The sequence below is a fragment of the Ovis canadensis genome, chromosome 3 (assembly GCF_042477335.2).
Source record: "Ovis canadensis isolate MfBH-ARS-UI-01 breed Bighorn chromosome 3, ARS-UI_OviCan_v2, whole genome shotgun sequence".
NCBI classification, from domain to species: Eukaryota; Metazoa; Chordata; class Mammalia; order Artiodactyla; family Bovidae; genus Ovis; species Ovis canadensis.
This window is the reverse complement of record NC_091247.1, coordinates 168730278-168742823: the sequence shown is the minus strand read 5'-3', so window position 1 is coordinate 168742823 and position 12546 is coordinate 168730278. Positions and strand designations below refer to the sequence as shown.

At 42.3% G+C, this 12546-nt stretch overlaps 1 protein-coding gene across 11 annotated transcripts in view; it reads left to right on the top strand.

Moving 5' to 3' along the window:
* The window catches only part of RBMS2 (RNA binding motif single stranded interacting protein 2), an 82138-nt gene that overhangs the window by 53226 nt on the left and 16366 nt on the right, over window positions 1–12546 (top strand). For all 11 annotated transcript variants that reach the window (XR_011255280.1, XR_011255282.1, XR_011255283.1 and 8 more), the window contains 4 exons: window positions 1120–1286; window positions 5877–5935; window positions 6769–6860; window positions 8257–8414. Coding sequence is in view for 7 of the 11 variants with exons in the window: in XM_069581012.1 (XP_069437113.1) it covers window positions 1120–1286; window positions 5877–5935; window positions 6769–6860; window positions 8257–8414 (476 nt within the window). In the remaining 4 variants the exon portion in view is untranslated. The remainder of the gene's footprint in view (window positions 1–1119; window positions 1287–5876; window positions 5936–6768; window positions 6861–8256; window positions 8415–12546) is intronic.

Genomic DNA, 12546 nt, shown 5'->3' with positions numbered 1-12546 from the left:
GTAAAGTGTACCACATTATAGGTAGTTATGCAAATTTGGGGGTTTCCTCAGTGGCTCCACAGTAAAGAATCTGCCTGCAATGCAGGAGACTAGGGTTTCATCCCTGGGGTTGGGAAGGTCCCCTGGAGGAGGAAATGGCAACCTACTCCAGTATTCTTGTCTGGAAAATCCCATGGACAGAGAAGTCTGGCGGGCTACAGTCCATAGGATTGCAAAAGAGTTGGACATGACTTAGTAACTAACAAATGCAAATTTAGAATATTATGAACCATATATTTGTATACACTAGAAGCTTGATTAGAGCATAAGGATATAAAATATGTCTGGAAAGAATGAATCCCTGTTCTAGTCAACCTGGTAGTTTTTCTCTAACAGAAGGACCCCCAAAGCGTAGCAAAGTCTGGTTGCCTGTCCTGGTATCCGTAGTGAAAAATTACAGATGTTTCATCCCAAATCTTGGATTTCCTTACCCATACTTTATCTAGTATTCATTCATATTTGAACCTTTAAAATATGATTGTAAAGAACTTATGACTAAACCCCTATTAGCAGAGTAAAAAATTTCATTTTTTTTTTTACTACCTGGCACGATAATTAGTATTTCATTTTATTTGTCGAAGTGTATAATAATTTTCAAACTCCTGCAAGTATTTGGCAGTTTTCATATTCTACAGTTCTATGAATAATCTGTGTTCTGCATTTCTATACCTTCTTGATTTGGTAAATTACTAGTTCCTCTCTGTCATTTTTGAATAGAACTTAGATTTTTATTAATCTTGTCTCATTACAGTTTACTTAAGAGGCATACATCAATTGTATTTCCAGCATCTATATAGTAAGAACGCTTCTCTATCACAAAGTATCTTTTTTCTAAACCTTTAGCAAACATATTTTGACCTCTCATTTTCCGTGAAAGGACAGTTAAATATTTTCTTATTCAGAGAAGAATTCCTCTAGGGTTTTTTTGTTTTTTTTTTCCATTTTTTTTTAAAACTCTTCTATGACTTCATTGCTGTTCGGGTTTGGAATCATTCTTTCCAAGGGGCCAAGATCTTCCTCACTCCTGAGCATCTAAGTGTATGATTTTTCTGACCTTTTGCTCTTCGTGTCTCCCTGCAGCCATATGTGTCGTTGTCTCAGCAAATGGCACCACCTAGTCCAAGCAGCAGTACCCCTAACAGCAGCAGTGTGAGCGCTGCAAATGACCAGCTGAGTAAGACCAACCTCTACATCCGGGGATTGCAGCCAAGCACTACTGACCAGGACCTGGTGAAGTTGTGTCAGTCGTAAGTTGGGGCACATGTGGATAGGTTTCCAGGGACAGTACAGATTTGGTGATGCTGGCCTCTTACCAGATCCTCTTATCCTGAAATGCAGTATTATTTTGCTTCTACCCCTATTTTCACAAGGTTTCTCAGCAACCCCTCCTAAAGAAATTCTGTGTACTGCCAATATATAAAACTTTTCACATGTTTCTCTGAAGAAAGCCAGATCAGCCTGACCTAGAAAGCCTGGTTAGTATATGAGTTTGTTTCCAGCATGTATCCAGAACTGATGGTCTTAGTGGAAAGATTTCTAGCCTTACACCTTGAATAGAAATGCTCAATATCTCTGAAGATATTGATCAGAAGATAGAGTTGGCAATGAGGATAGAAGAAAGTGGGACTAAATTGAATTATGCTCTTAGGAGAGTTTCTGCTGCTAGAGATATTTCCAGGGACCCAGAGGGGCCCTCAAACTAGTGGATAAAGAGGAGTATGAAGAAAGAGTTGTCACCTGGTATTTACCCCCTAAAGATCTTTGGGGTTCTTTTGCATAGACTTGAGTCACGAGGTAGAGATAACTACTGTGGAATTAGCCCAGTTAGGAAAGCTGGAAAAATTGCAAGCATGCAGAGATGCCAGCTCAATTCTATGTAGCAGAAAAATATGTGTTTCAGATCATTTATGTGGGGGCGTGATTAGAGGCTGGAAGGATGGGAGTACTAACAGGGAAGGAGAAACCAAGCTTATTTATTTGGGTGTGCCCGGTCTCGGTTGCAGCAAGCAGGATCGTCATTGCAGTGCACGGGGTCTTCAGTTGCAGCACGGGTTCTCTAGTTGTGGCCTGTGGGTTCAGTGGTTGCAGCACTCAGGCTTAGTTGCTGTGAGGCATGTGGGATCTTAGTTCCCTTACTAGGGATCAAGGCCACGTCCCCTGCATTGGAAGGTGGATTCTTAACTTCTGGGCCACCAGGAAAGTTCCTAAATTTACCATTGTTTAAAACTGTTGAAGTATAACAAGCATACAGAAAAGTGTACAAATCATAAGTGCTTATAGAACAGTGAATTTTCATACGGTGAACACATCCTTGTAAGAGTCCCTTGTAACGCAGATCAGTGGAACATTATCAGCTCTTCAGAAGCCCACCTCCAGAAAAGAAAAAAACAAGACAAAACAAAAGCCCACCTCCCTGTGACAATCTCTCTCCTGCCCTCAAAGGTATCTACTGTTTGACCTCTGAACGATTAATGTGGCTTGTTTGAACTTCATATAATGATATGGCACATACCATTTTATGTCTAGTTTCTTTTTCTCAGTGTTTGTGAAATGCATCCACGTTGTTGCTTGTAGCAAAACTTGGTTCATTCTTCTTGCTTTCTAGAATTCCATCATAGGAATATAGCACAGTTTGTTTACTGGTTCTACTGTTGTGAGATACTGGGTTGGTTTTCAGTATGTGACTGTTACAGATATGAATAGTGCTGCTCTGAATTTGTGCAAGACTTTTGTTGCATGTGTATATACACTTATGTTACTAGGAGTAAAATTGCTAAATTATAGGGTATACATTTGTTCAGCTTTTGTAGATACTAGTAAACAATTTTCTGAAGTGGTCAAACTGATACAAACTCCCACAATAGTATATGCGTGTGCCAGCTGTCCCAAATCCTGGAGAGGCTGAACATCCAAGGCCTCAGAGGTACTCTATAAATCCCTTAGTCTTCTGAAGTCGTGGTTTTGGAATTCTGTTTGCACCAGGCTGCACAGACCCAGTCTCTAAAGGCTGGATATGTGTATAACACTGGATCCTTTGGCTTACCTTGTTAGAAGGGTATTTAAATGAACTTAGGGGACTTGGTCTAGGACTAGTAATTTTTTGAGGGAATAGGCCAGAATGTCTTTAGGAAACATAAGAGACGTGGGTTTGATCCCTGGGTTGGGAAGATCCCCTGGAGGAGGGCATGGCAACCCACTCCGGTCTTCTTGCCTGCAGAATCCCCATGGACAGAGGAGCCTGGCAGGCTTCAGTCCATCGGGTCGCAAAGAGTCAGACACGACTAAAGTGACTTAGCACATGAAGGAAAAGAGTACTATATCAATCTAGTTCCTTGATTTCTCTACCCTTTGTTTCTTGGACTAAATATAGTGTGCTACAGAAATCAATTTATGACTCCACAAGACAGAGGAGAAGCTCAATTCTACTTCACTATACTTTAAGGCTTTTATTTTGTCCTTACCGATAGTTGCCTTACCTTCTGTTGTGTCTGAGGGATGAGAATAATCAGTGTTGGTATATAGGATGGGAGTAAGGAGCCCAGGAGGGGACCATAAGTGGGAGTGCCGCAGAAGAAAAATAGGTGCTAGATGAGTTATGATGAAAGGGAAGCTGAGAAGAGCAGGTGGGTGGAACCCTCACAGGCATGTGAGCTGGGAGATAAACCTCTCTGTGAATGGTGTTTCCCATGCATAGAAGGACTTCCTGCCTTTGTCCCAGCTATCTCTCTAGGTTGTAGGGGAAGTAGGCGTTGCTGGATCCTAAGCCCTGGTGGGCAGGAAAGAGAGGTGTGGAGTCTGGAACTGGAACTCCTGGTTCTCTCTCGGAGGGCTCCTTCCACGGAGGAAGCAGCATGATCCAACTGTTGCCAGCTGCAGTGGAAACTCTGAGCTCAGTGTCTCAGGCTGCTCAGACCCCGCGAGCCCCACCCTAGGGCCTGGGTGGAGATAGCAGCATGTGTGTTCTCCAGCTCGCAGTCTCCTTCATCCCTTCTCTTGCCTAAATTTGGGGAAGAATCCAAGTATGCAGCCCAGAAGGGTTAGGATCACATCTACTCCAGCCTCCAGGGCCCTGCTTGGCTTATTCTGTCTAATCCGAGGGTCACAGAGCCCCACTAGAACAGTCAGGGGCTGTCAAGGAGCAAAGCAAATACATCAATCGTCATCTGTTCTTTAGGGATGGAAAAGTAGGGAAAAAAAATTCTTGTTTCAGGTAATTCAGTCCCTGCCAACTGTTTCCAGTTAAATTTTATACTCCTGACTTTGTTAGTGATTTCTTTTCTGTCTGTCTAATATGGTTCACCCTCCTGGAGTAGAATGTAGAGACTTCTTTCTAGTAGAACACTTCTAATATATCCCGGAACAGTGATACTCCACCGTGCACAAGTTTGGGGAACTCCACAGGACCCCACATGGCTAAAGTATAATTTTAAAAGGTTGAAGAACATAACGCTCCTACAAATATAGGTGAGCCTATGCCAAATATTTACTTTCCTCATTAATGAGGGAACTAGCAGAATGGTAAGAGTGGGTTCAAAGAGCATTTGAGAGACTGAGTATCGATAGGTACTGAAGGAAGAAAGTTGGAATAAGATTAGGTTACAGAGAAAAGTGCTTCATACCCTTTAGAACAGTAAAACAGAAACCTTTGGGATTATCTTTTCTAATGGACAAAAATTACTTGTATCTCTACTAGATAAAAATCTGTAATATGTATCTTCATAAAATCTGAGCCTCATCAGTAATAAATAGCAACCCAGAGAAACATCCTTCTCGATAATAGAATATACCTTGAATGGGCCTTGTAGACAGTGTTCCAGAATGACATTGAAAGAAGGTGAAATCCTCATTTTGCCTTATCAAGTTTTAGGTAATTTTCTTAACACAGCTATTGCATTTAGTCTAATGCTCAGTCCCCTCCCTAACACACTGAGATCTTGACAGATAGAAATCAGGGAATTCCTTGGCAGTCCAGTGATTAGGACTTGGCATTCTCACTGCTAGGGCCCTAGAATCAGTCCCTAGTTGGGGAACTGAAATTCCATAAGCCACATGGCACGGCCGAAAAGAGAGAAGTCTTAGACACTAAAGCCCCAGAGAGAGCCATTTGGGTAAATGTTGAGGTCCTTTGGATGTAATATTATAATAATAGCAATTAACAATGTTCAGGTGTTTTTTGGTAGACATTAGTGCTTTGTATTCATGATCTCATTTCATATTCCCAACAATCTCTCCATTTTACTGATGGTGAGACTGAGGCACAGAAAGATTAAATGACTTGTCCAAGATCACACATAGCTAAGTGGCAGAATCAGGATTTGAATAAATGCAGTTTGGCTTAAGTTGACCTTCAGTCAGGGGGCCAGTAGAAGAGTGAGGAGTGGGACATTAGAGAAGAGAAATAGATTTTCATGGGAGAAATGCTGTTTGTCCAAAGGAAGATAAGTAATATCAAGGATTACTTTTAGTCTTCAGGGAATTCTTGCCAGAGCTCTGCCCTTGCACACTGCTGAATGGATGTCACCAAGCTTCTTTCCCCCGAAAAAGACAGTAGTCTCTTTCTAACTGGTATCTGAGTCTTACTTGGGGGAGAAGAGAGAAATGTGTTGATAGTGTAGTGACTATAGTTACCTTATTTCTTGTAGATGCCTTTGGGGGATAGGTTTATATGAGAGGTGTGACATTTTAAATTCATTTGTTCTTATTGCTAAGGATTGAGCAAGGACAGTTTTTCCTAGTGGGAGTGAAGACAGGGCATGGATTCCTCTAGATGTCGCAGCCTCTGTCCTCGTCTAAACCCCTGCCCCCAGATTATCACTTTGTATTTTCCTCTCCCTTAGATACGGCAAGATTGTCTCCACTAAAGCCATCCTGGACAAGACCACAAACAAATGCAAAGGTGAGAGTACAGCTATTCCTGCTGGTGGAGAACAGCTGCAGGTGAGGCCCTCGCTTGCCTCCATCCCTCACTGCTTCAGGCCCCTGGTTTCCAGTACCAGGGTGGTGTCTCTCAGGGGTTCAGGCTTGAAAGTCAGGTAGGTATTTAGATTCTTTGGTGACCAGAGAGCTTGAGCTAAAAATGCTGTTTGGGGGACCCAAGGCTAGCAGCCTGCACAGAGTGCCTTTGAGTCCTTTGACTGCGCCTTTGTGTCCTGTTCCCCTGGATTGGATGGTAGATATGAGTACGTGAGACTATTTCTACTTAGCAAAGCACTGTAAATGTCTTTTATGTCTTTTAGATTGGGCAACTTGATTTTGTTGGGGTTTTGAGCAATTCTAGGTGGAGAAGGAAAGAGGGAAGGGGCTGGACGCTGGGGTGAGGAGGGGCTTCTTCTAGCAGGTGGCTGGCTGTCTGCAGTGGAGAGGCTGTATTTCCTACATGCCTAGCATTTCTGGGATGTGGCTAGAAAAGAGGAGGGAGTTCTTCTGGAAATAGAAGGGGGCCGTGAGTTACTAGGGGAGCCTAGTTCTTGGGTTTTTCTTAGGGGAGAGGGAGGAACGCAAGGATACTACAAAGACCTCATGGCCCTTGGCATTCTTAGCTATAAAGTAGACCAAATCTCACAGGGTTTTGGGGAGCCCATGGAAAACCACCTGAAACCTCTTGAGCTCTCTTCCTCCCTGCCACTTCTATTATGTGGGTCGTAACTCTTCCTCTGTTTCCTGAAAAGCCGGGGCCTCCTACCTCCCTTCCACCTGCTGCCTCCCAGTGACTCTGTTTCCCTGTTCCAGGCTATGGTTTTGTGGACTTTGACAGCCCTTCAGCAGCTCAGAAAGCGGTAACAGCACTGAAGGCCAGTGGTGTACAAGCTCAGATGGCCAAGGTAAGGGTACTGCCCCACGTCTGTTCCTCTGAGAGGTGGCAGTTAGCCTCCAAGGTGTCCGGAGGACTTAAGAGCCACGTGGTTGAAGGGCAGGGGCTTCCTGTGCGTTTTGACTAAATCTAGTCTCAACCAGGGCCCCACTGAGTGCCTCTGCTGCTAGAGGAAGGCGGTATTCAGAACCCATGGCAGGTAGCTCTGTCATCTCTCTTCCTCTCATCAAATGTTACAAGCAGGCAAGAGGGTCCAGAGGCTTCTTCCCTTCCTCCAGCTGTTTCCCTGTCTCCACCCTGGTCCCACTTGGCTACCAAACAGCTTGTGGTATTTTTGCAACATTCTCTGAAGTAGCCAGTTGTGCAACTCCAAAGTTCAGAATAATGCTTTCCACCTCCCAGCACTGTTCCTGTAGGAATGGGCGGGGGTGGGGCGGGTGGTATGTAGGGTGTCAGGGGTGTAGACACCACAGAGAGAAAGGAAACTGTCCCTTCCTTTCTCCCATCTGTCTGCAAGTTTTCTTTTCATTTAGGCTACTAGAAAGCTAGAGACTTTTCCCTCTTCTCTTAGGTGGAGTTACCCTCTTGCCTTTTTAAGGTCATTGTGAATACCTGAGAGGGGCTGATGCAGCAGGCCTGCCAGCCATCCTTTCCTGTAATGGTTGAAGGAAAAGGAAGCCTGAAAGGAAAGGCTGAAGAGGGAGGAAGGTTGCAGCTGACCCGCTGTCTAGGGCAGAGTGACTGCTTAAATTCTTAGCAGCACCGGGCAGTTGTTGCCATTTTACAGAGTCTGCCCCCTGGAGGTGCTCTCTCACCTCTTCTTTCTGGAGAAAACCCCTCTGACTTTGGAGTGACTTCAGACTTCCTGTGAGACTGGAACTTCTGGGATGACCCCGTGCGTTGTACATCTGGCTCTTGGTGTAGCCCCCCCACTTCCCTTCTCTCTTCTTCTAGCGTGCCCTCCATCAGGGAGTGTACAGACATTCCTGCTACTAAGAGGAGTCTGCTGTGGCCGGAAGAGGGGGGAGGGAGATTATTCAAAACAATCCAACCCTGGAAGCGAGGCAGTCCAGGAGAATCCAGCCTCTGGGACAGGCTGCCGGCTGGGAGAGAGGAGTACTGCCCTGCCTGGTTCTTAAAGCGACAGCCCAAAACTTCGTCCATGACTTGTCTTATAGGCTCGTACAGTGCTAGAAATAGTAGATCTGTGTGGTTTTAAGCCTAGACTCTATATAATGCATAACCCATGGTAGTGGGACTAGGTGTTAAAATAGTTGCTAAGATTCTCTTTGTTCAGTCATCCCTTCCTCCTCTCTCTTTTCTGAAATGTCATTTTGTGAATAACGGCTGAGGTTGGGAGAGGGTTAAGAGATACGAAATTCATTTTTTCACTTTTATTTCCGTAGCAACAGGAGCAGGACCCCACGAATTTATACATCTCAAACCTCCCACTGTCAATGGATGAGCAAGAACTGGAGGGGATGCTGAAGCCCTTTGGCCAGGTTATCTCCACTAGAATCCTTCGAGACACCAGTGGGACCAGCAGAGGGGTTGGCTTTGCCAGGTGAGGGATGCCAAAAGTGGCAAATGATGACGTTAATAAAGAATGTCACATAGAAGGTCATCAGAAAGTCTGTGTCCTGCTACCCCCAGGACCAAAATACTGGCCAAAAGTTCTTGACAGTAAATCAAAAGTTCATTTAATTATAAGTCACAATACTCAAAAAAACTGTTTACTCTCAAATCTATGCTTTCGCCACTATTTCCTGTTACTCTAGCCTTTGTTCCTTTGATCTAGAACTAAGCAGAATAAAAGATTATAATTCTGTATCCTGTTTTAGTTTCCTGAGTATTTCTCATCCTATTATCTCATTTGGGCTTCCCTAGTGACTCAGATGGTAAAGAATCTGCCTGCAATGCAGGAGACCCAGGTTCTATCCCTGGGTTGAGAAGATCCCCTGGAGAAGGGAATGGCAACCCATTCCAGTATTCTTGCTTGGAGAATTCCATGGACAGAAGAGCCTGTCAGACTACAGTCTGTGGAGTTGCAAAGAGTCAGACACGACTGAGCGAACCTCTGTCTGTCTTATCTCATTTACTCTATGAAATAAATATTTTTTTATTAAAAAAATAAGTTTTATTGATAGTAAATGCAATGAAATTCAATTTTAACTATACAGTTTGAGTTTTTACTTATGTAGTTTTTTTAATTTAAAAAAAATTGGAATATAGTTCCTTATAGTGTTGTTGAAATAAATATTAATTCTCTATTTTATGGAAAACCCAAGTTCTCAACGTGAAGTGATTTGCCCAAGGTCTCAGGAGTGGGTGGTAGAGGAGAGCCCTTGCCCTTGCGGCTTCAAGATAGGCAGGATTAGATGGAAGATCTGGTCTACCTTTCCAGATCTGTTGAGAGCCTTAAATTCTCCATCCAGCTCTACCACTAACTGCCCATGTGGCATCAGACCTTTGCGAGCCTTGGTTACCCAGTGAAGCAGAGGTTTAGATGGGTGATTTTCTTTTTAAAAAAAAATTAACGTGTTTTAATTGGAGGACAGTTACAGTGCTGTGATGGTTTCTGCCGCACAGCAGCATGAATCAGCCGTAGGCATGCATGTGTCCCCCGTCCCGGCCCCCTCCCACCCCCGTCCCCACCCTGTCCTCCCAGGTTGTCCCAGAGCACCGGCTTTGGGTGCCCTGCTTCATGCATCTGACCAGCACTGGTCACCTAGTTTTCATACGGCAAGGCGTATGTTTCAGTGCCACTCTGAAGTCATCCCACCCTCCCACTGAGTCCAAAAGGCTTATCTGCCTCTGTGTCATCTCTGCTGCCCTGCAGGTAGGATCATCGGTACCATCTTTCTAAGGTGTTTCCTAGAGCTGTAGAGTTTTCCAGGGCGCCTTCTTTGGAGCTTAGTGTCACTGGTGGTGTAGGGCTTCAGCTTTCCCTAGCCCACTTAGGAAATGGTTTTTATTGATTTTAAGATTTTGCTTGAAAGGAGATTCTGATGCCATTCTAAAAAGTTTGAAAAGACCTGGACTAAGTGATCTGAAAGTCCTTTTTTCTTTTTTAATATTTTCTCTGGTCCAAGAACACTGCTTTACTCTGCAGCGTTCAGACCTTGGGAACGTGGAATAAGACCTCTTCCCTAGCCTACTCAATCTCGATGGCACCACCTGCTGGTGACCCCATGTATAACTAAAGGGGCATTTCTAAAGCTTGTAATCAAACTTTTTTGTTCCCATACTCTCTTAAAGCAGAAGCTCCATTTCATCCCGATAATTTTCTTTGCCCTAGACCAAAAGAAATACTTAACAGTTTAATTTATCAAGTAACTAAATGGTCTAAACATTCAAAAAATTTTTAATATTTTAACAACTTTGAAGTTATTTGAAAAATACATTGAAAGAGAAAATATTTTTATCTCATTCTTAAATAACTATACTTTCAGTGGATGTGGGCCTGTTGGACACTGCACATTTCTCAAACCTTGGAATCATACTGAACAAGGACACCCTCATTTCCTGTTATACGTTAGTTTTCTTATGGTACTTGCTTTTGTCATAGCAACTACTGAAAAACCAGATTGTAGAAATATTGAACTGTTTAGAGTTAGTAGTCTTTACAATCAGTAGCCAATTAGTGTTGCTGTATTTTCTTCAGAAAGTTAAAGTATCCCTTGCTATGCCTCTGCGAGCTCATCACAATGACCCAGGGTGCCTCAAAGCCCGGTTTAAGAACTGTGGCTTTGAAGTCTTGAAAAGCCATGAAATCTCTTGTATGTTTCTACATTAATAGCTTCAAATTTTCTTCATACATTTAGATTCTTGCAAAGTATAATTTCCAGCAAATTATAAATATTATGTTAATAATATTTACATAATGTTAATAATAATTTAGACTATGCTAGTCTAAATAAAACTGTCATACTATTTTAAAATATATCCAAATGAAATCTAAATGTAGCAATTTAATACACAAAATCATTTCAGAAATACATGGGGCATTTCTTTGTTTTAAGTCATAACTCTTAAATAATTCTTATAGTATTCCTTTTTCTCTTGATCTTGTATTGCCATCTTATTTCCCTACAGAATTGTATTTTAGTTTAAAATATTTTTTTAATTTTTTTGATTATTTTATTTTATTTTATTTTATTTTGGGATGTTTTATTTTTATTTATTTTACTTTACAATACTGTATTGGTTTTGCCATACATCAACATGAATCCACCACGGGTGTACACGTGTTTGCAATCCTGAACCCCTCTCCCACCTCCCTCCCCATACCATCTCTCTGGGTTATCCCAGTGCACCAGCCCCAAACATCTTGTATCCTGCATTGAACCTAGACTGGTGATTCATTTCTTATATGATATTATACATGTTTCAATGCCATTCTCCCAAATCATCCCACCCTCTCCCTCTCCCACAGAGTTCAAAAGACTGTTCTATACATCTGTGTCTCTTTTGCTGTCTCACATACAGGGTTATCATTAGCATCTTTCTAAATTCCATATATATGTGTCGGTATACTGTGTTGGTGTTTTTCTTTCTGGCTTACTTCACTCTGTATAATCGGCTCTAGTTTCATCCACCTCATCAGAACTGATTCAAATGTATTCTTTTTAATGGCTGAGTAATACTCCATTGTGTATATGTACCACAGCTTTCTTATCCATTCATCTCCTGATGGACATCTAGGTTGCTTCCATGTCCTGGCTGTTATAAACAGTGCTGCGACGAACATTGGGGTACACATGTCTCTTTCAATTCTGGTTTCCTCTGTGTGTATGCCCAGCAGTGGGATTGCTGGGTCATAAGTCAGTTCTATTCGCAATTTTTTAAGGAATCTCCACATTGTTCTCCATAGTAGCTGTACTAGTTTGCATTCCCACCAACAGTGTAAGAGGGATCCCTTTTCTCCACACCCTCTCCAGCATTTATTGCTTGTAGACTTGGATCGCAGCCATTCTGACTGGTGTGAAATGGTACCTCATTGTGGTTTTGATTTGCATTTCTCTGATAATGAGTGATGTTGAGCATCTTTTCATGTGTTTGTTAGCCATCCATATGTCTTCTTTGGAGAAATGTCTATTTAGTTCTTTGGTCCATTTTTTGTTTGGGTCGTTTACTTTTCTGGAATTGAACTGCAGGAGTTGCTTGTATATTTTTGAGATTCGTTGTTTGTCAGTTGCTTCATTTGCTATTATTTTCTCCCATTCAGAAGGCTGTCTTTTCACCTTGCTTATAGTTTCCTTTGTTGTGCAGAAGCTTTTAATTTTAATTAGATCCCATTTGTTTATTTTTGCTTTTATTTCCAGTATTCTGGGAGGTGGGTCATAGAGGATCCTGCTGTGATGTATGTCTGAGAGTGTTTTGCCTATGTTCTCCTCTAGGAGTTTTATAGTTTCTGGTCTTACATTTAGATCTTTAATCCATTTTGAGTTTATTTTTGTGTATGGTGTTAGAAAGTATTTTGGTTTCATTCTTTTACAAGTGGTTGACCAGTTTTCCCAGCACCACTTGTTAAAGAGATTGTCTTTAATCCATTGTATATTCTTGCCTCCTTTGACGAAGATAAGGTGTCCATAGGTGTGTGGATTTGTCTCTGGGCTTTCTATTTTGTTCCATTGATCTATATTTCTGTCTTTGTGCCAGTACCATACTGTCTTGATGACTGTGGCTTTGTAGTA